This window comes from Rhinolophus sinicus, linkage group LG15, assembly GCF_036562045.2.
Source record: "Rhinolophus sinicus isolate RSC01 linkage group LG15, ASM3656204v1, whole genome shotgun sequence".
Classification (NCBI taxonomy): domain Eukaryota; kingdom Metazoa; phylum Chordata; class Mammalia; order Chiroptera; family Rhinolophidae; genus Rhinolophus; species Rhinolophus sinicus.
In genome coordinates, this window is record NC_133764.1 from 46,685,290 (window position 1) to 46,705,716 (window position 20,427).

At 56.1% G+C, this 20,427-nt stretch overlaps 3 protein-coding genes across 5 annotated transcripts; 2 read left to right on the forward strand and 1 right to left on the reverse strand.

The window, feature by feature from the left end:
• Positions 1-1,064: 1,064 nt before the first annotated feature.
• TCAP (titin-cap) lies at positions 1,065-2,287 on the forward strand. Its single transcript, XM_019747647.2, has 2 exons — positions 1,065-1,223; positions 1,434-2,287. The coding sequence occupies exons 1-2, from the start codon at positions 1,114-1,116 to the stop codon at positions 1,825-1,827; spliced, it is 504 nt and encodes a 167-aa protein (XP_019603206.1). The 5' UTR covers positions 1,065-1,113; the 3' UTR covers positions 1,828-2,287.
• Positions 2,288-3,578: 1,291 nt separating this feature from the next.
• Positions 3,579-5,737, forward strand: PNMT (phenylethanolamine N-methyltransferase). 2 transcript variants are annotated; one of them, XM_019747642.2, is made up of 3 exons: positions 3,579-4,286; positions 4,885-5,092; positions 5,210-5,737. In XM_019747642.2, the coding sequence occupies exons 1-3, from the start codon at positions 3,962-3,964 to the stop codon at positions 5,646-5,648; spliced, it is 972 nt and encodes a 323-aa protein (XP_019603201.2). In that variant the 5' UTR covers positions 3,579-3,961; the 3' UTR covers positions 5,649-5,737. The 2 variants fall into 2 exon arrangements, with proteins under 2 accessions (XP_019603201.2, XP_074176992.1); XM_074320891.1 differs by having other exon boundaries at positions 3,685-4,382.
• Positions 5,738-6,281: 544 nt separating this feature from the next.
• On the reverse strand, positions 6,282-20,219 carry PGAP3 (post-GPI attachment to proteins phospholipase 3). 2 transcript variants are annotated; one of them, XM_074319592.1, is made up of 8 exons: positions 19,935-20,219; positions 18,625-18,812; positions 17,657-17,809; positions 9,831-9,893; positions 9,158-9,219; positions 8,675-8,811; positions 8,198-8,399; positions 6,282-8,022 (listed from the first exon to the last, which is right to left on the reverse strand). In XM_074319592.1, the coding sequence occupies exons 1-8, from the start codon at positions 20,113-20,115 to the stop codon at positions 7,959-7,961; spliced, it is 1,050 nt and encodes a 349-aa protein (XP_074175693.1). In that variant the 5' UTR covers positions 20,116-20,219; the 3' UTR covers positions 6,282-7,958. The 2 variants fall into 2 exon arrangements, with proteins under 2 accessions (XP_074175693.1, XP_019603249.1); XM_019747690.2 differs by having other exon boundaries at positions 18,625-18,722; positions 19,935-20,218.
• Between the last annotated feature and the right edge of the window lie 208 nt (positions 20,220-20,427).

The window sequence follows — 20,427 nt, forward strand, 5'->3', positions numbered from 1 at the left end:
CACAAGACCCTTAGCTCAGCTCCTCTCACTGCCCCTTCTGGTGCCCTTTCTGCATTGTCCACTCAGCAGTGCCCTTGTTCCTCCCCCCCCCCCGTGCCCACCACCCTGTGTGCCAGCTGGGCGCTGGGCTGTCCCAGCAGCCATCCTCCGAGCCTGCTCTCTGAATCAGAGCCAGACCCTTCCTTGGTGACACTTTGGAGCTGGCAGACCCCAGAGCTCTGGTCAGGCTGTTGTGACCAGAAAGTGGGGAGAATGCAGCCCAGAAAGGGGCAAGGACTGTCCCATGGTCACACCTGTTTATAGCTGACTTGGGCTAGAGCCAGATCTGCTGACTGCCACTCATTGGAGCCCCTGGATTGCCATCTCACCCCATTTCACCCCACTTGGGGTATTGGGAGTAGAGCTGGGGCCACTACCACACCTACTGCCTCCACTCTGACTGTTCCAACCTGGGAGACCACTGGCCATGGGGAAAGATGACACCTGGCAAAGGTCCGTGCCCAGACTCCCAGTGTGGAGTGAACTGCCAGTATCCCTGTCAGTGTGGTGGCGGTCGGGGACCAGGCCTTCGGATGCAGATGTCTGGGGACATGGTTGCCCTGTTCATTCCTGTTGAGGGGTTTGGTCCAGGGATGTGCCATTGAACCCAGTCAGAGGACAGCAGTGGGGTGGGAGGGGGAAGCTGACCAACTGGTCCAGAGCCCAGAGGGGCCTCAGTTCCCTCACTTTCCTGCTCTGTTTATGGACAAACCACTGTCCTCCCTGGGTAGGGGGAAGGGGTGGGGCAGAGGGCAGGTGCCAAGATGGCACGAGGCTGGGCATGTGCCTGGTCTCAGACAGTGTCTAAGGCATGTCAGACACCTGGGGATGTCGCTCTGAACCCCTGTGCCTACCGCAGTATCTTGATGTCTTCAGAAGCTGACCTCCAACCTGGGGCCAGCCAGAGAGTCCAGGTACCCCAACCCCCACTCTGGGCCCAGAGTTCCCCATCAGACCTTGGCTCTGCTTATAGCATCTGACACCAGAGGGGCTGAAAATAGCCCCTGGAGGAGGGGGAGGAGGGGTCTATTTAAAGGGCCTGGGAGGAGCAGAGCTGAGGGAGTGAAGCAGATCATGGCCACTTCAGAGCTGAGCTGCCTGGTGTCTGAGGAGAACTGTGAGCGTCGAGAGGCCTTCTGGGCTGAATGGAAGGATCTGACACTGTTCACTCGTCCTGAGGAGGGGTGAGTGCTGGCCAGCTGGGGTCCCTCCTCTCCTCCCCTCGAGCGCCCTTGCTGAGTCTTAAGAGGCCACAGCACGAAGTTCCTGGGGCTGGGGGCAAGGGAGAGTGAAGTGGAGTCACCTCTCCTGCACCCAGGGGTCCCCCCACCCAGCCTGTGACTGGAGGGCAACAGGTCTCAGCAGCTCAGTGACCCCTCCCCGCTCCTCCCCAGTTGCTCCCTGCATGAAGAGGATGCCCAGCGGCATGAGACCTACCACCAGCAGGGGCAGTGCCAGGCGCTGGTGCAGCGTTCCCCCTGGTTGGTGATGCGTATGGGTATCCTGGGCCGCGGGCTGCAGACATACCTGCTGCCCTACCAGCGGGTGCTACCACTGCCCCTCTTCACCCCCACCAAGATGAGTGCCGCCAAGGAGGACCGTGAAGACACCCCCACCCAGCTGCAGGAGCTGCTGGCACTGGAGAGAGCCCTGGGGGGCCAGTGTGCGGAGCGCCAGGATATGGCAGAGATCACCAAGCAGCTGCCCCCTGTGGTGTCTGTCAGCAAGCCAGGTGCCCCTCGTCGCTCTCTGTCGCGCTCCATGTCCCAGGAAGCACAGAGAGGCTAAGAGGGACTGACTGGAGCTCCACTGCGCCCACCCTGGGCTGGGTCCTTCCTGGCTAGGACCATGGAGGGGAGCTGGTGGCCATGGATGCTTTGTAGTTTGCCCAGAGTTGGGGGCTAGAGGAGGAGGGAACCAGAGGCCAGGATGCCTGGGTCCCCTAAGTAGCCAAAAGGAGGGGAGCAAAGATAGTGGGCACTGAGGGTGGAGAGCTGGCACCAGCACAACTGAGTACCCCCAGCGCCAGGAGGAGGGACAAAAGCTGCTGGTGAGGCTGAGAGGTCCCTGAGGGGTGACCCTGGGCCAGGACGGCTTCAGCTTCAGAGAAGGACAGAAAAAGTGCAAGGGGACCTGGGAATTACGGGAAGGAGTCTTGGAGAAGACAGGAGGGAGGGGGATGTGAAGTGGGCAGAGGCAGGCTGGAGCCCCCAGCACCCCCGTTAGCTGCAATAAATGCTCAATCATATTTCAGTTTCCTGTCTTTCCTTGTAGTTGTGGGGGCCAGCCCATTGGAAACCCCATGCTTACTTCTGGGAACAGGCCGTGCATCTGAGCTAAATATGGCAAAGCTAGTGGGTACACCCCGTTTGGGGTGGGGGGAGGAACAGAGCTGTAAACTGGGTGGCTGGCCAGTCCCCCTTCTGTACCCTGCCTCTGCTGTGTAGTCCTGGTTTCCGTGTCCAGTCCCCTGGCACTGGGCAGTGCCCTGGAGGCCAGTTGGCATCCAGGGTTTGTTTAAATGATCTCATGGAGACTATGGAGGGAGCTGGCACCAGGGCTGTCCTTGGCTGTGCATCAGGGTGTGGATGGGGTCAGTGACCCCCAGGCTGACCTGCCTCAGTTCTGAATCCAGACAGAATCAATCCTTGCCTGGGGTCAGGTGCTGCGCCCTCCCTCTCCTGAGAGCCCAGGGTGGGTTGTCAGGGTGGGGGTGGGGGGGCTCAGCTTCCTGTCTGTGACCCTGCAGCTGTTGTGATGACTCACGTTCCAACCTGGCTGCCTGGCCCAACAAGGAGACACTTTCTCCTTGGGACAAGGGGTGGTGGGCAGAGGTGCATAGAGGAGGACAGGGGCCCATCTTGGTAGGGGCTGGTAGCCCACCCAGGGTAGAGGGGCAGTGGACTGACAATGAGGGGTCCCATTCCAGGAAGACCGTGGAGATAGCCCTGCAGCCTCCACTTCCTATTTGAGGGGTAAGAGAGGAGACCCTGGCATCTTGACAGCCTAGTACCTGGAGCACCAAGCAGGACCTTCAGGCCTGGTCTGGCCCGCTTCCCCAGAGAGGGCTGGAGTGTGGCCTGGGAGAGGAGACGGGTCAGAAACCCCAGACCCGCGGGACCCTAAACCCTTGGCGGCCGAGGGCCAGGATGCGCCTCTTGGCTTTGGCAGCCTGAAAAATGCGCCCTGCGCTCTCCCGCCCTCACCTGGGTCGGGCGCTCAGGACGTAGCTGGAACGTCCCGAGGCTTCCGCCCTCGGCAGCCCCCAGATGAGACGCTCGGGCCGGCAGGGCCCGCAGGGGAAGTCCGGCTGTTCCACCCGCTAAATGCATTAGCCCTACTCTCCTTCCCTATCGCTGCTGCCATCGGACGGGTGGGGCGAGCTCCGTTGTGCGGCCCCGGAGCAACCGTAGCGGAAGCCAGAACGGACTGTCCCTTCTGCAGTGGGGGTGAGGGGGGGGCGCAGGATGACGGGGGTAGGGTAGGAAAGGATGAAAATGAGACCTGGAGGAGGGGCGGAGAAGGGTAGTTGGGGTGACGTTGGACAGGGTGTCCTGAAGAAGGGGAGCCTGGTGGGGGACGGGGCCCTCGGGAGGAGGGCTCTGGGGGGTGGGGACTGGGAACAGGGCTAATTCGAACCCTGGCAAAAGAAAAGAGATGACATGATGGGCAAGAGGGGGTTACGGCTGCGGGAGCTGGAGAAGGGCGACGGGAGGAGGTTGGGGCTGGCGGGGCCGGGGATCTAAGGATTATGGGGGTGTGAAACCGAGGTTCAGGTCGCGGAAGCGGGACTCGGAGCAAGCCAGGTAAGGCAAAGGGTGGGGGGCAGCGAGCGCAACTGTGAACAGGGGTGGGAACACATGTTCCCGCGGGTGCCGCCCACACCCCCGTGTGTCTGCCGCCCGGACACTAACGGAGATGGATGGGCTGGGGGAGACGCAGAGCGCGTGGCCCCAGGCGGCTCTGCTCTCGCCCGCCGCCCCCGCAGCGGAGGGGTCGGGGCGGGGGTCTGGACGCAGATAAAGGGGCTGAGACGAGAGCGGGGAACACGGCCGGCAGCGGCGGCAGCATGAGCACCGCAGACCCTGACTCGCACCCGGCCCGGGAGGCGGTCGCCTCCGCCTACCAGCGCTTCGAGCCCCGTGCCTACCTCCGCAACAACTACGCGCCTCCGCGGGGAAACCTGAGCAGCCCTGACGGCGTCGGGCCTTGGAAGCTGCGTTGCTTGGCGCAGACCTTCGCCACCGGTGAGCGCGGGAGAACCAAGGCACCGAGGACAAGAAGTTACCAGGGAGCTAACGGGGCGCGTGCGAGAGTCAGATGGGAACCAAGAGCTGAGCTAGGTAGTTAAGAGGTGAAAACAGAAGAGGAAGAGAAACACTATCCCTTAAGTGAGGGGAAGAGGAGAGACACCTGGAGAGGGGCGGGGAGGGGAGAAGGCTCAGAAGTGAGAGGTGAGGTGGGGGATGCAGGAGAGATGGAGACCGAGATGAAGAGAGACGCAGAGAAAGAAATGGAGACAGGAAAGAGGGGGGCAGAGTGACAACTGGGAGAAACTGCCAGGCACCTCAGGATTTCCCCACGTAATCATCACTGGTAGGTTGTTTCACAGATGTGCGGCCTGAGTCTCAGGGGGGTGAAGTTCCTTTCCCAAGGTAAGTCCGTAGGTGTTGGAGCCAGGACTCAGACCCTGTTAGTTCTACTCCAGAGCCAATGCTTTTTCTAGATAAAGACACACAGAGGAAAAAGGGGGGCAGAGGGAGAAGCAGCTGAGGGAGGAGTAACTGAGACGGGGGCCACCTGGACAGGTCTGCCACCGGGACCCTCTCCCTCTGCCCCACCCAGGTGAAGTGTTTGGACGCACCCTCATCGACATTGGGTCGGGCCCCACCATATACCAACTGCTCAGCGCCTGCGCCCACTTTGAGGACATCACCATGACAGACTTCCTGGAGGTGAATCGCCAGGAGCTGGGGCTCTGGCTGCGGGAGGAACCTGGGGCCTTCGATTGGAGCACATACAGCCAGCATGTCTGCCTCATTGAGGACAAGGGGTAAGGGCTGGGGTGCGGGGTGGGGGGCCTCCCATGGAGTCGCTGATGGGCGGCGGGGCGTGGCAACAGAGGACTGTTCCTGAGCCCTGGTCCTGACGCTGCCTTCTGCCCCCACAGTGAGTCCTGGCAGGAGAAGGAGCACCAGCTGCGAGCCAGGGTGAAGCGGGTCCTGCCCATCGATGTGCACCAGCCCCAGCCCCTGGGTGCTGGGGACCTGGCGCCGCTGCCTGCCGATGCCCTGGTCTCGGCCTTCTGCCTGGAGGCAGTGAGCCCCGACCTCACCAGCTTCCAGCGGGCCCTGGACCACATCACCACACTGCTGAGGCCTGAGGGGCACCTCCTCCTCATCGGGGCCCTGGAAGAGTCATGGTACCTGGCTGGGGAGGCCAGGCTGGCAGTGGTGCCGGTGTGTGAGGAGGAGGTGAGGGAGGCCCTGGTGCGCAGTGGCTACAGGGTACGCGACCTGCGCACCTACACCATGCCTGCCCATCTTCGCACAGGCGTTGACGATGTCAAGGGCATTTTCTTTGCCTGGGCCCAGAAGGTCAGGGTGTAAGGCCCCAGTGTACCCAGGGCCAGCAGCCCTCATCCACTCAGTTCCCTGTTATCTGAGGTGGCACCTAATAAAGAAATGTCTCTGCTGCCGAGTGTCAGTGCTGTCTATGGCTCTCCTGGGAAGCAACAAGGGCCCAGAGCGCTCTCCTGTGTTGTGGGAGTGTGGGAGGCACCAACCCATGAAGGTAGGTTTCTGTATCACTCATTCTTCCCAAACTAAGGCAGGCCTCGGTCAGAGGGACCTCAGTCAGCATGTGTGTGCCGGACACCTACTCGGTCCATTCAGGAGCAGGTCCTATTATCCTGTTTGCAGGTGAAGCTCAGAAAGGTTCAGACCAGAAGGGGGGACAGCAGGGAGAATTAAGAGACTGAAGTGGAATTTGCAGGGGTCAAGGTTACAATCCAGGCACAGTGAAGTGAGAGGGGAAGAACACCCACCAGCTCCCTCCCGCAGCTCCCTCCACGAGCTGGACTGGAGCTCTGTGCAGCTCTGCTGTGGCTCTGTATCTGGTCCCTGCCATCCCCACACCCCGTACCTAGATAGCGACCCCACCTGTCTGCTGCTTCCAGACAGCACGGTCTCCTCCTTCCCTCTATCCCACCCACTCACACAAATGAGCTGAACAAGGGTAGGTGAGGCTGAAAATTGGTTTATTAAGAATGTCCCTTGCTACCCTCCCACCTTAAAATAGTTCTCAGTATCAAAAGAAATTAACACAAGCCACTCAAGTGCCTTCAGTTGGAGTCTTAGCCTAGCGTGCCTACCTCAGAAAGGGACAAGGCAGCAGGGAAGAACAAGAAGCCAGACTCGCTGCTCCAATCACAGAGACTGCCTTTGGATGGAAAGTTTCTGGAGTGCCACATTCTATCCCAGGGCTGCCAGCAACTGGCAGGGGTCACCTTTACCAGGGTGCAGACACAGCGTGGCCCCTGCCTGCCTCTGGGAAGGCTAGAAACCAGATCTAACCATAAGCCTTTTTCCCTCTTCCCTCAGATTGCCTGTTCCCTTCCCCAGGGTTCAGGCTGTGGCAAAGGGGTTTAACGAGCAGGGCACTGGGGTGGGGGAGGAGACAGGGAGGCTGGCGGGGCCCAAGGAATCCCTATTTTCCTTCCTCCCTCTGCCTCCCAAGTGGCTTGTTCTGGAAGGTGATCTTGAGTTGTGTGGGGGCCCTATGTGGTTTGCAAAGGGTGGGGTGGGTGGGGCAACAGAAACACACACACATACACATACACACATACACACGCGCGCGCAGCCTAGACACCCATACCCCCAGCCAGGTCTTGGGGATATCCTGGCTTTCGGCTTGGCCTGGGCCTTTGTGCAGCTGGTGCTCAATAAATGGTTGCTGATTGTGACTTGATTCCCTCATCCTGCTCCAATGCCCCCCCACTGTGTGGCACACTCACCTGCACTAACACTCATCTTACACTCAATCTATGTCTATTCCCCTAACCCATACTAACCCAACACGCACACTTTAAAACCACTCTGCACTGTCCCCGGCCCAGGCTCACATACACTGTCCACCCAGCACCCCACACACCCAGGCCTGTGCTCACCATCGCATCACCTACACATTTGGTCTGGTCCACACTCCCGTACACACTTGTGTGCAGGCTCCCAACCTGGACAGCAACACAGAGGCCAGGGGGATTCCTGCCCTGTGCTCTCTGGGGTCCCGGCCCCGAATGGAGAGTGTGGCCTCTTGGGGTCTGACCAGGGCAACAGTCAGGGCGACACTGATCCCCAATCCCAACAGCTTGGTCCTCAAGATCCCTTGGGGGAATGCGAACTGCCTTGAAACAGGGGCAGCTAAAGAGTAAGCATCTAGTGCCACCTAGTGGTCCTAGAGGAGGGCACAGGGCGTGCGGGGGGCGGGGGGGTGACAAAAGGGGACCCCACTGCATCCCCTAAGTCCTGGCACCTGGTACCTGGTCTCCCAGCTAGACAGAGGACCAGGGGAACCGGCCAGGCAGTGAGGAGATGTGAGGAGGAAGCTGATGGGGAGGTACAGGCAGCTCTCTTCTCAGTGGAGCTAAGAACACAGTTCTACATACACCATTTGAGTCAGGAACCAGAGGGCTGGCTACCTGTTCCCTCCCCCAGATGCTCAGAGGCCAGGCCTGAACAGAAGCCAAGACCTGTGAGGGGCGTGTTGGGGTGAGCAAGGGAGTGGGCAGGTTACATGATCCTTCATATTTAAGTTCAAGATGCAAAAGGGAAATAAATCATCTCAAAGACTGGGGGGAGAAGGGGACACAGCAGGGAGGGGGCAGAATCCCCACTAGGGCAGACCCGCTCCCAGGGCCTTCAATCCAGCTTGAACTTGGCCTTTGATTCCTTCAGCAGGTACAGGCTGTCTTCTTCTAGAAAGCTGTTGAGCCAAGGAAGAAGCCCACGGAAGCTTAGCTCTGAGAGCGCCCCCTGGGGGCTGGGTGCGGTGCGTGCAGGCAAGTTGGCAGGGGGCATAGCGGCAGAGAACTCAGTCTGCCCTACCGAGCGGGTGAGGAAGGGCACAAGGTGAGCCCTGGACAGGGAGTAGTACCCACCTGAAAAAGAGGACGTGGACGGGGATGGTGCTGATGTGCCAGATGGCGTGGGCATCCAGGACCCAGAAGAGAGGTGGGAAGTCCAACAGTTCCAGCAAGGACAGCCCCTGCAGCAGCAGGACCACCACCACGCACTTGTGCACGTGAGGCAGACGCTGGTTCCACAGGCACCAGCTCAGCCACCACACCACATTCACCAGGCCTAGGGGCGCGGGGGGTGGGGAGAGGCTCACTCCCTGGAGCCCTTCGCCCCCAGCAAAGCATCCAATATCCCCCGTGCTCTTTGACCCCAGGACCACCTGACTCTCCTCCCAGCCTCCCCCTTCTCCTACCCCAAATCTTTCCCCTTCCCCCACCCAAAGGTCTCTCTAGAACCTCCTTTTCCAGGAACAGCACCAACCCCCCACCCTCCACCTCTACTCCAAACCAGCAGTTCTGCATCAGGTCCAGCTCCCCAGGGCCCCAACCCCGCCTCACCAATAGCCACATTGGCCACCAGGTTGTAGCCGTAGTCGAAGTGGACGAGGCTCAGGTAGGAGACGTGCGCCGTCAGCATTAACAGTAGGACAACCCGGAAGGTACTGGCCACAGTCGGGCGCTGCAGCCCCACGGTCCTGCACCCCCATCCAGAGCGGCTCAGATGGAGGGTGGCCCGTCCCCAGAACAGCATTCCCTGAAGCATCCCCTCACCCCAACAGCAGTCCATGGAAGCCACTGCCCCTCTCCCCCACCAAAACAGGCCAGCTGGGCAGACCTCCAAACCTCCAGGGACCTGGGACCAAGTGCTGCAGCTCCTTGGAAAGAGCCAGGGCCCCCAGTCCTACCCCAGAATCCCCATCCAGTGGGGGTGGGGGGATATGTGTTGAGGGTCTGGCGAAGAAGGCCCTGGGGACAGCATCCCCAGGGGAGGGCTGGGTGACCCGTCTGACTTTACCCCTACAGCTCCAGAGATGGGCTCACCTGACACAACAGAGGTAGATTGAGTGCAGGATGACGGTGGAGGCACAGAAGTAGTCCATTTTCTGAGGACAAGGAGAGCTGGATGAGGGGCCGGTGTGAGGGGAGTCGGGGGACAAGGCTTCATGCAGGGCAGGGCCAGGAGGACCACCAGGGTTGGGGGCAGAGGCACAGCCGCAGTCTGAGGCCCAGAGTCAGTGGGGTCCAGATCTCATGCTCCTCCTGCCTATTGCTGTTTCACTTCTGAATTTAACAGACTGACCCCTGTATTCACATTGTACAGTTTTTAAAAATGGTGCTCAAACAGCGAAGCTTTAGGTATTGATGGAGGGTGCCTACAAAAACTCCAGAACATCAAAGCATGTCCGAGAACTCAGAGCGCAGTCTGGAGCCCCCACAGGTAGGGGCTCCAGTCTGGACTGCACCCTTTACTGGCTGGGTGATCCTGGGCAAGTGATTTCACCTTTCCAAGGCTCAGCTGCCTCATCAGTTAAGAAGAGCCAATAATCACACCTACCTCACAAGGGTTAAGTGAGCTCAAGTGCACTCACTAATAGGTTTTAAATGCCCAGCACAGAGCAGGTGCTCCCTAAATGGAGTCAGCCAGAGACCTAAGAGCCAGCTCTGCCCCACCCGCCCCTCTAGGGGCAGGAGCAGGAGTAGGAGGGGCACTCACCTCGGTGAGGTCGGTGTCCCTGGTGTGGAAGACTGTAGACCAGAACCAAGCATTGAGGGAGACCTGAGGAGGGGGGCAGCTGGTGAGTGTGGCACCCCAAGGTGGGGAAGACCCCCAGAGGCTGACATCTGTCTTACTCTTGGGAAGAGGCTCTCCATAGCAGACAAAAGCATTTCCCCTTGTTCCTGGAGCCCATTAAAAAACCGTGCCCCTCCATCCCCACCCAGCCCAGCTCCTTCAGGCTCAGCTTCCCACTACCCTGAACCCTTAAGGAGGGTGGGGGGCTTGAAGCCTCCACACGTTTCCAGCCAGGCCTGGGAACTAGTTCCAGCAAAATCAAGTTCCCTGGTTACTCAATCGCTAAGACAACAGCCCCCGGGGTGGGGGTGGGGGGGAGCTTGCCTCCTTCCCCAACTGGCAGGTGATGACAGCCCCACCCAGGCCAGGGGAGCCAGTGACCTCAGCCTCTGGGGGTGGGAATGAAGTGGGTGGGGTAGAGGGGCTTGAGCCAGCTTGGGGTGTGTCCGGAGCAAGCAAGGGAGGGAGATCAAGCAGATCCCACTGGGGCCAAGTCTCTGAGGAGGAGGCTCCCCAACTAGCCCAGCTTCCTCCTGGCTGGGCCGGCCCAACCCGCCAGACCAGTGGCTGCTGCTCAGAGCTCTGGGAGAAGCAGAGAAGCAGGACTGAAGGCGCAGTGGTGGGCAAGGGCCCAGGGGAACAACAGTTCAGGCCTTTTTCCTGGAAATTAACTGCAAGGAGTATGGATCGTCTTGCAAAAGAGCCCTCGATCTTGTGGGAGTGTGCTGGCACTTTTTTTCAGAGACTGCTGTATCAACGGCTGAGGCCCAAATTACTGAAAAGAGGGTGGGCTGGGGTGGAGATACATACTTGGGTTGGGAGGAAGGGCTGGGAAACCACTGACAATCAGTGAAAGGAAGAAACTGCCAGCCTGGATGCCCCGGGGGTAGGGAGGGATGCGTTAGGGTGGGACAGCCCTGCCAGGAGCTGCTCACTGGAGTCGCGAACACCAGGAAAACTGGCCAGGCACGGCCCACAGGAGCAGGGTAGGAGGCCACTCTCCATGGCTACTGCACCAGGAAGCTCAGACAGTAGGATGAGTTCCCTCATGCAGGCGCGAGGGGGCTTCAGGGAGAATGGGAAGGTCAGTGGGGAGGGGGCCAGAGGGCTCTCCTTGCAAAGCCAGTCAGTCCTGGAAGTCTCTGGAGGGCTCCTGGTACCAGCCTCTCTGCCTGGGTCCTGGGGTGATTCCCACTGTTTATGCTTCTCTTGTCCTGGACAATGGCCTGAGATTCCCTCTGAGAAAAATCAGGGACTGGCCTAAGTGCTCCTTCATCCCTGTCCAGGCCTGATGTCAAGTGATTATTCTAGGTCAGGTTGCTTCCGCTTTTAAGGACAGCCATGCTATCCCATCCCTCATGCTGCCCCTTCCCCAGACAGTAACGGAGGCTAGAAAACGGGACAGAAGAGGGTGCTTCTTGGGTACTGCTCCCACAAAGTGTGACACTCAGGGTCAGCATGGAGAGGACCCAGGTGGTCACGTGGACCAGATCTCCCAGGCAGGCCAGGAACAGGGACAGCCTTGGGGAGGAGAATGGCCCTGGAGCCAGTGTGAGAGGGAGGTGGAGAAGGCAGCAGGGACTGGAAGCCAGCCAGGAGTCCTCGTCACCTAGCAGGAAGGGGGAGGTGACAAAAAGACTGAGCTCAGTGGCGGTTGGAACAAGGAAAGTAGGAGGTGTGCACAGGAGCAGGGCTTAGCTGTAGGGCACGGGTGGGGACTGCTTGGTCCCCCGTTTAACTGTCTCTGCATCCCTGAAAAACCGCCTCTCCCTGGGGAGTGTCCCATTATGGACGGCTCCTCTTCTGACCCTCTCCTCAGACCCGGGAGAGAGTATCATCAAGAATGCAGGTCCTCTGGAGCTGAGCTGCGGCCTCCACAACTAAGACTGGAAGGACAACAACTTGAAGCTGAACAGAACCCTCCACAACTAAGATTGAAAGGACAACAACTTGACTTGGAAAAAAGGCCTGGAAGCACACACTGTTCCCCAATAAAGTCCTGTTCCCCTTCCCCAATAAAATCTTTAAAAAAAAAAAAAAAAAAAAAAAACAAGTGGCAAAGAGATATTAAAGAAAAAAAAAAAAAAAAAGAATGCAGGTCCTAGGGCCGGACTACCAGGGTTCACATGCTGGCTCTGCATTTCCTGTGTCCTTGGGCATGTCCTAGCCTTGCTGTGCCTCACTTTCCTCATCTGTAAAATGTGAACAGTTAGTGTTGATAAGGATTGAAGGAGTAATACAGGTCTGTACAGCCCAGTGCCCAGGTCAGGGTGAAACACTAGGGTGTTATTTCTCCGCACCGTGTTGACCAGCAGGGGACCGTCACACCTCTCCACAGACCTGGGAGGCCACATCTGCCTCCTATTCTCCCTGTGGGCCCAGGCAGTCTGGGCGCAGAATGTCTGGAGCCTTCACAGTGAGATGGACTCTGGGTTCAAGTCCTGCCTCAGCCTTTAAATAGCTGTGTGATCTTGAACAAATAACAGGTTCTCTGAGCCTCAGCTGCCTCATCTACAAAACAGGGTTAATAATAGTACCCACTGCATAAGAGGGTCGTGAGGATGATGTCTGCGAAAGCCTGGCCCAAAGAAACCACTCAATACATGGTTGCTGCTGCCTGGTACACAGTAGATGCCCCATAAATGCCAGTTTTCTTCATCATGTCCAGCAGGTTTCCCTTCACCTGACCTCATCTTCCTCTTCATCAAGGGGCACAATGTGCAGGTCAAACCATGGGGCCCCAGGGTCTGTGGATCCCAGAGGTGCAGACACCTCAGCTATAGGGAGCGCCCCCTCCTCCTGGCTCCAGAGCCATCACCCTGCCAGGATGCACTGAAGAGATACAAGTTCCCTTCACTCAGTTTGTAATCAAGACTCAAGTGAAGGGGACAGAGCGATGTGGAAGGAAAGGAAAGCCCCCAAGATGCAAGTGTCCGGCTGCTCCTGGGCTCCTCTGCCAAGCTCGAGTAGAATGGGGGGGCAGATGGGGTAACTGGCCAATCAGACAGGCCAGGAGGAGGAGGGGCTGGCCCAGCAGGCGCCAAGAACTTCTTGTAAACACTGAGGAAAGGGGGAGGCCAGGGGCAGGGTGCCAATGAGGGTGGAAATGGAGGGGGACAGGGAAGGCTGGGTGGACAGAGAGCAGGAGGCTGTTTCAGTCTGTTGGAAAATAAGAAAATTGAGACAAATATATCACAGCCGTGAAACTGGTTGGATGCCAAGTGACAGGAATTCGACCCCAGTGCTAAGCTCCAGTGCTCGGGGCTGTCACTGACACCGTGGTGGTGGGGACAAGTGGGTCTTTAAATAGCTCGGTGTCTCAGAAGTGGGGGAGGCAGAATGTTAAATATGATGCCTGTTGCCATCCTGGGCCCCCCCTAAAGGCCATGGTGTTTCACCCCCTGCCTCACGCGGAGCAAACCTGCCCAGTTCACCCGAGAGAGAAGAGGTGGATGGAGATAGGAAGAAGTGGGCTTTTTCCACCATCGAAAAGGATTCCTTGATTTCCTGCCATTGCCTGTTCCACTGGCTCGTGTCTGACTGTCAGGAAGTCCTTCCTGAGCTCTAACCATCATTCTGCTGCAGCCTCAACCTATGCCTTCTCAGAGGTTCCTCAGCAGAGGTCAACCACAGTCCCCACCTCCACAAATCATCCTGAGACCCTCAGGCTCTCGCCTCTCCCCCTGAGGACCTTTTCTTGCTGGATGAAGGGGCAGGGAACTGGTTTGTCTTCCCAGCTTTGGCAGAGAACACGGGCCCCCAGTTCCATGAAGTCTAAGGTCCGTGGTGTACAGAGCTTTGGCGGCTCCCTCAAAGCCTGGCTGCTGTCCAGCCCAAGCTCAGGCCTAAATGTCAAGGCAGGGGCTGCTTTCTTGTGCTAACGCTTCACTAACTTTGCTGGGGGCAGGGTCTCCTCATTTCCCAGAGAAAAAGATTGGGACAACCCCCCCAAGACTTAACCTGGAGGAGGTGAGGGGCCTTCCTACCCCACCCCAACAGAAATCAAGAGCTCCAAGGCTCCAGGAGATCCAGCTCTGGGCAAGGTCCACGGCCACACCCTCCATACAGGCAGGATCCCTCCATCCTGCAAATACATACAGGATGAAAGACCAAGTGTAAAATCCAAACTGGATCACCCAAGGGACTGTGACACTGAGACTCTGTCCCTCAAGGGCCTAGTGGTGGCATGAGGGGGTTCCATGTCCCAGAACACCATATACTGTAGGGCAGCCTAAGACACAGGCCCCAGGTGTCTTCCTCTCCCAACCTAACAGCTTCTCCTCTGTTCCTGAGAGTCCTTGGATATAAGGCTGGGAAGTGTGACGCCTCACTGAGAAGTAAGCTGAGTGGCAGATGACAGTGAGATGCAAGACCCATGAATCAGGGAGACAAAGACAAGAGTCATGAAATGACCACTGGCTTTTGGCACGTGAACACAAAGGCTAGGACCCTCTGAGGCCACCTCAAATCCCTGGGTCTATCCAAGGAGGCTCTGAGCTTTGTTCAGAGAGTTCAGACAGGGCTGTCCTATGCTCTCTGTTAGGGGCAGAGCTGAGGCGGTGGTGCAGGTGGTGGGGCGAGACAAACAGTATACCTGGAAGAACCTCAAGGGAAAGGGGACAGGTATACCCCTCTTCAATTTCCATGCCCTCCCTGCTTTCTTAGCCAGGACCAAATTCCCTTCTCTGCAAGAGGCCTAAACAGGAAGTGGTGACTTCATCCCACCCAGGCCTGTGACAATGTGTGTTGATGCCAGGCCCCTGCCTCTACAACAGAACTTGCCCTTCAGCCTGGCACTCCGGGCCTTCTCTGCTCCACCTTCCTTCCCTCTCCTCCCCCTCACACAGCCACGCAGTGGCCAGGCTGCCCTTCCCAGGTTGCCTGTGAGGTCCCACACTCTCCTTCGCTCCTGCTATGGCCCCTGCTATGGCCCCAGCCTGGAATGCTGAAATCCAACCTCCCCCCCCCCCCATGTGTATATGTCCAAGCCTGATCAGGCCTGCAGGTCCCAGGTGGAGCCTCTCCTCCTCCTAGGGCTCCTGCAACAGACTTCCCCACGTGGTCGCCCCATGTCAAGACTTCCAGCCTCTCTACCTGAGCCCCCCAGGCTGGCTGGACCTGCATCTCCCACTGGGCTCAGCTTCTGGGGAAAGGGCGTCAGCTTCCACAAGTGCTAACCCCTGTCTCCACCCACAGTAAGTGCTCTGCTAACATCTGTCCTAGTCCGTGGGGACAACCCCAAAGGGGCTTGGTGCTCGGGCTCCGGACTTAGAGAGACCTGGATGTCAACCTGCCCTGTCTCCACTATTCGCTAACTTGTGGGCTATTAGCTTTGGGCAGAGTTTTTTTTCCCTCTGAGACTTACTCAGAGCTCACAATGGTATCAGGATTAAATGAGAACATGTAGGTAAAGTACATACCGTGTTTCCTTGAAAATAAGACCTAGCCGGACAATCAGCTCTAATGTGTCTTTTGGAGCAAAAATTAATATAAGACCCGGTCTTACATAAGACCGGGTCTTACATTATAGTAAAATAAGACCGGGTCTTATATTAATTTTTGCTCCAAAAGACACATTAGAGCTGATTATCTGGCTAGGTCTCATTTTCAGGGAAACAGGGTAGGACAATGCCCATCACATGATTTGTGTTCCATAATTCATAACAATTACTAGTATTTGTTGAATGGACAGTATTAGGGAGGATCAGCATTTCCCAGAGGCTTCACAGCCTCCATCCTGCCCTCCTTCCGATTCCCATCTCCCAAGTCTGGCGCTCAGCATAGACTTCTCGGCACCCCCACGCTATCAGTTTTCCTAAGGTTCTCAATTCTCATTTTCCTCGACTGTCCAGCAGCATTCAGGAGAATGGCCTACTCTCTCCTTCCTGTCCTTGCCCCAGGGCTCCCCTAACCACGTGATATCCTAACTTTCTACCTACACCTCTGTCTCCATTGCTGGCTCGACCTCCTCTATCCAGCCATTAAATTTTAAGGTTCCTCAGGGCTCTGTCGTAGTCTCCTTCTCTTCTCGCTGCCTAAGGTCTCCCTGGTGATCTCATCCACACTCACAGCTTCTATCACTGTCTCGTAAGCAGAAACACAGTGGTCATCCCGGATTCCTCTCTCCTCTAACCTACCGCCAAGGCTTGTCAGCATAGCCAGGACAGTAAGTGTGGACTCAGGAGCCAGATCCCCGGCTCCTAGTACAGGTTACTTAACTCCAGTCCTGGTTTCCACCTCTATAAACCGGGGGTACAATACTACCTACTTCATAAGCTTGTCATGGGATTAACAAGTTAATATTTATAAAATGCTTAGAATGGTGCCTGGCATACTGTAGAGCTACATATGTGTTTGTTAAAGAAATTTTTTAAAAATTTTAATGTCACCTCCAAACCATAGCTCAAATACACTTTAATACCGCACTTCCTAAGACCCGTGCCACCTCTCTAGTCTAGCTTCTGTGCCCTGTGCTAAAGCTATCAACCAGCCCCATGCATGCACCCCCACCCACTCCAATCTGTTCCCTACACAGTAGCCAGAATGAATTTTGCAAGCAATCTAGTCATGAAACCCCTTCTGTCTGACCCTCATTGCTTCCTGATGCTTTGAGAGTCGAGATCTAAAGTGTTTGTTTGTCCCCAGGTTCCCCATGGGCTGGCTACCTGCCCACTGGTCGCACACCCCACTCCCTGGCTTCCTGCATGGCAGGCCTCCTGGCTGTTCAGGTCCTCAGATAACCTGAGCTCTCTCCAGCCTGTGCACATTCTGAGTCTTCACCGTAGATGACTCCTCCTAATCTCCCTGAATTCACCTAGTTAACATTCACTCACCATTCTAATCTTCCCTCCTTTGTCCCTTCCTTAAGGAAGCCTTCCCTGATTGCCCTGTACTGACCTGGTCCCCCACCACATGCCCTTACAGCACCTCTCCTCCACTGCATTTTTACATTCAATTGTGTGATTAGTACCAGAGGCGAGGGACCCATCTGTTTTCATATACTTTTGGATCTCCAGGACCCAGCAAAGTACCTGGCACACAGTAGGTGCTCAATACATGACCGAGTGGCTGCTTGGATGGCAGGAAGTTGAGGGAGTGGGGATTGTTTCCCTAAGGCTTACAGTGGTAGCTCTCATCTAGAGACCTCCATAGCAACCTCTTACTCTCACACCCTCCCCAAGGGTGTCACAGTTCATATCTGTACCAAAGTCCATGCTTCTCACACAATTCCTGACCCTGGATGCTGGCTTTTCTGACCAGTCACACTGAAGCTCAGAGCCATCCCTGGCACATATTTAAGCTTCTCCAGGGGTGCTCTAAGATCAGGCTGAACTCTCGATGGAGTGCTCTGGCTGCCACTGCTTCTAGGCCTGAGCTGGGGTTGAAATTGCTTCAAGTCCTTCAGAGACGCTCTTGGAAAGGCCTGTGGTCCCAACATGCGCCCCACCACCCATCTCCCTTCTGTGTTTATAAATGGCCCTATTGGGTCTTTTAGTGGCTTCCTCCTTCAGGACAAGAACAATGTTTCTTTCCTCTCTCTCCTTCCCAAACAGCCTGACCTAGGACTCTGCTAGAAAGGTAAGGCACAATTCAGCACCATCCCTGTTTTCTGAGCACCCTGCAACTTCAGCCCTGGAAAACAGAGGGGCAGCTTGGTGGGTGGAAGCCCTGTAGGGTGCGAGCAGGGATCTAACAGTTCCTTTATCCTAGGTGAGGGTGTAAAGCAGGAATCCTGCCAGGTTACTTACCCAGGCAAATGCCACGCAGGTGGAATACATAGGCGAGGAGGCTGGTACAGAGGTGCGGTAGCGACAGAGCATCACCAGGCTGGCCAGGCCATTGAGGAAAGAGGCCACAGCAGAAGCTGGCTCTTGGAAGAACAGGAACCGGGAAAAGGGCCACTGAAAAAGGAACACAGGGAGGATGCCTAAGGGGCAAGCAACTCCCAGGTGGCTCAAACTATCTTTTCTTGACTTGCTGCATCCATAGGTCCCCAACCAGTTCCTCAGCTCTGGACCTGGCCAAAGTCTCAGGTTCGGTTCCTTTCTGGGTCAGTGAGCTCCCCTCCAGTCCCTGGCTGAGGGTCATCCCTCTATCCTAACCAGCACTTAGCACCATAAGCCTGGTCACTGAGAAGCCTAGGTGATCCAGTATAGATGGCTCAGTATGGCCTAGTGGAAACAGCATTGACCTGCCATCCAGAAGACAGAGGTCCTAATCACTCTTCTAACACTGACCACAGTTCTCTGAACCTCACCTTACTCTGTGACAAACTGGGGAGAATAATTGTTGTGAACCTCAAGAAGCCCCATCATATCGGATCAAAAGGCATCAGCACACTGTGCCTCGCTGGGCAATCTGAGGGGATATTGTTATTTTAATCCAGACTCCTACTGAAAAAGCAACAGAGAGGACGCTGTGGCGGTCAGGGAATTTGTCCTTGAGCAAGGTGGGCCTTCAGCCACCCTCAGAAGCCCAGCACCACACTCTGAGGGGATCCCAAAGCCTCCCAGATCTTGTCACTCCAAATCCAGAGGCAGGACACATTGGTCCCATCTGATTATATGAAAACCAGAAGATTTTGAGAACAGGTATCTGCCTCAAACACACACTCATCACCCCATACCTCAGACTGCTTGGACAGTGTAGTCCAATGGGAGGGTGTCTTATTCCTGCCACACTACTACCATCTACCTACCTTGACTCTCTAACTCACCTTGCCATGGAACTGAGGCACTTCGTGACCTTCCTGGAGATAGAGGCCAACGGTGACCCACATACACTCATACTTACAGTCGTCCCGACAGGTCCAGCCTGAAACATAAATTGGCCTGGTGAACCACCCAGTACAGGAGGCAGAGAGAACTTGAATGGGGCTCAAAGTCACATGCAGGTCAAGAGGGCCTGCAGGTCGGAGAGAACCAGAAGAAATCTCAAAATTCTAGTTTCCCGCTTGGATCGATGAGAGATGGTGGGTTATACACATAAGGAAAGACGTGTGTGTGTGTGTGTGTGTGTGTGTGTGTGTGTTCCAGGGGGTGGGGGGTATACAGTGAGCAAATAGAGATGTTTCTTCTTTTCTCCTTTCACCCCAAATAGGGATCTTTGCATCTGATGAACTCATCTATGGATGCCTGGGTTTATGTTTGCTTCCTGAACACAGAATTTGTTCTCACCCACCTGGGAGGAACCCTTGCTGTGTTAGTCCCCTCCTGTAAAAATGAAGCCCGAATTCTTCAGTCTGACTTTTAAGGCCCCAAATTGTCTTTCCAACTTTATTTCCCAATACTCCTTTTCATGCATCCTGCTCCCTGAGTAAAATAAGTCACTGGATGTGCCTGCATCTGCTCAGGGCCTCCACTCTCTCTGTTCCCTCTGTCTGTATCGCAAAGGGATAATAAAGAGAACAAACCTGTAGTCAAGTAGGCCAGAACTAAAAACTCTGTATTACCACTTACTGTGTGACTTTGGGCAGAGTACTTAACCTCTCTGAGTTTCCCCATCTGTAAAATTAGAATAAACCTCAAAGGATTGTTGTGAAAATTAATTATTTTGACACCTGTCACACACTAGGTGCCCTCTATTACCACAGGTCCAAATAAATGTATCCACTGGAAACCTTTCCTTCTCAGAATGTTCTAAAATGACTGCTCAAATCCTCCTCAAATCCAGAAACGATTCCTTCCTCTCCTACATGCTCCTATTGCTTCATCTAAGGGTCCTTTAGAGCTCAAATTATCTTCTACCTTGCACTTGAGAAGGTTAATGTCCCGTGGTAGCTGTGAGCAGCGAGGGGCAGGACCCCGGTCTGATTTCAGGGCTTTGTACCCATGAATGTTAAACAACTGTTTGACTGACTAAACAATAAATGAGAGCTGCTGGGAAAATAAAACTGGCTGATGAGCCTCTCATTATCCTGTTAGCTCCAATCACACTCACATCGAGCCCTGCGTGGGAAAACAAGGTTCACAGATTGCACAGAGGTATTTCGGACACAAGGGGCGGGGCTTAGAGGGCGGGGCTTACCTGCTAGACTCATGTAGATTGGCTGGCAGGAGCGGAAGTGCTTTAATGCTCCCCCCGAGCAGTTCCGCTCCTCGCACCGGAGCACGCAGTCGCGGTACACCGGTTCGCGGTCGCCCTGGGAACCACTGGCCAGCGCGGCTGCCCCGGCTAGCAGCATCAGCCGCGCTGTCCACCCGGCCATCCCGTCACCCTGGCCCTCCGCCGGCGGAGGAGCTTAGGCGTCTTCACATCCGGAGTAACCGGAAGTGCCTTGTGTTCTCTATTCTCTCCGCTGACGTCCACTACGTTGAAATGAAAAGTACCCGGATTTTTGTACGCGCCTGCCCCTCCCCTTGTATTACTGTCATCTCCATATATAGAGGCGACGGAGTTAAGGGAGAGGTGACGACAGGTGATTGAAGCGCAAAATAAAGTCTTTTATCAACATCCGTTCTGTTTCTTCCCCAGGTTCTCTTTATTTGAGGTAGGGCTATTTTTATGTCACCAGCCCTGT

Excerpts from the sequence above, each read along its gene's own strand:
- TCAP (XM_019747647.2), top strand. The coding sequence starts at position 1,114 with ATGGCCACTTCAGAGCTGAGCTGCCTGGTGTCTGAGGAGAACTGTGAG. Across the intron at positions 1,224-1,433 it reads TTCACTCGTCCTGAGGAGGG|TTGCTCCCTGCATGAAGAGG; the intron begins GTGAGTGCTGGC and ends GCTCCTCCCCAG.
- PGAP3 (XM_074319592.1), bottom strand. The coding sequence starts at position 20,115 with ATGGCCGGGTGGACAGCGCGGCTGATGCTGCTAGCCGGGGCAGCCGCG. Across the intron at positions 9,894-17,656 it reads CCTGCGTGGCATTTGCCTGG|GTCTCCCTCAATGCTTGGTT; the intron begins GTAAGTAACCTG and ends CCCCCTCCTCAG. Across the intron at positions 9,220-9,830 it reads GGGACACCGACCTCACCGAG|AAAATGGACTACTTCTGTGC; the intron begins GTGAGTGCCCCT and ends CCTTGTCCTCAG.
- PNMT (XM_074320891.1), top strand. The coding sequence starts at position 3,962 with ATGGGCTGGGGGAGACGCAGAGCGCGTGGCCCCAGGCGGCTCTGCTCT. Across the intron at positions 4,383-4,884 it reads GGAACCAAGAGCTGAGCTAG|GTGAAGTGTTTGGACGCACC; the intron begins GTAGTTAAGAGG and ends TGCCCCACCCAG. Across the intron at positions 5,093-5,209 it reads TGCCTCATTGAGGACAAGGG|TGAGTCCTGGCAGGAGAAGG; the intron begins GTAAGGGCTGGG and ends CTGCCCCCACAG.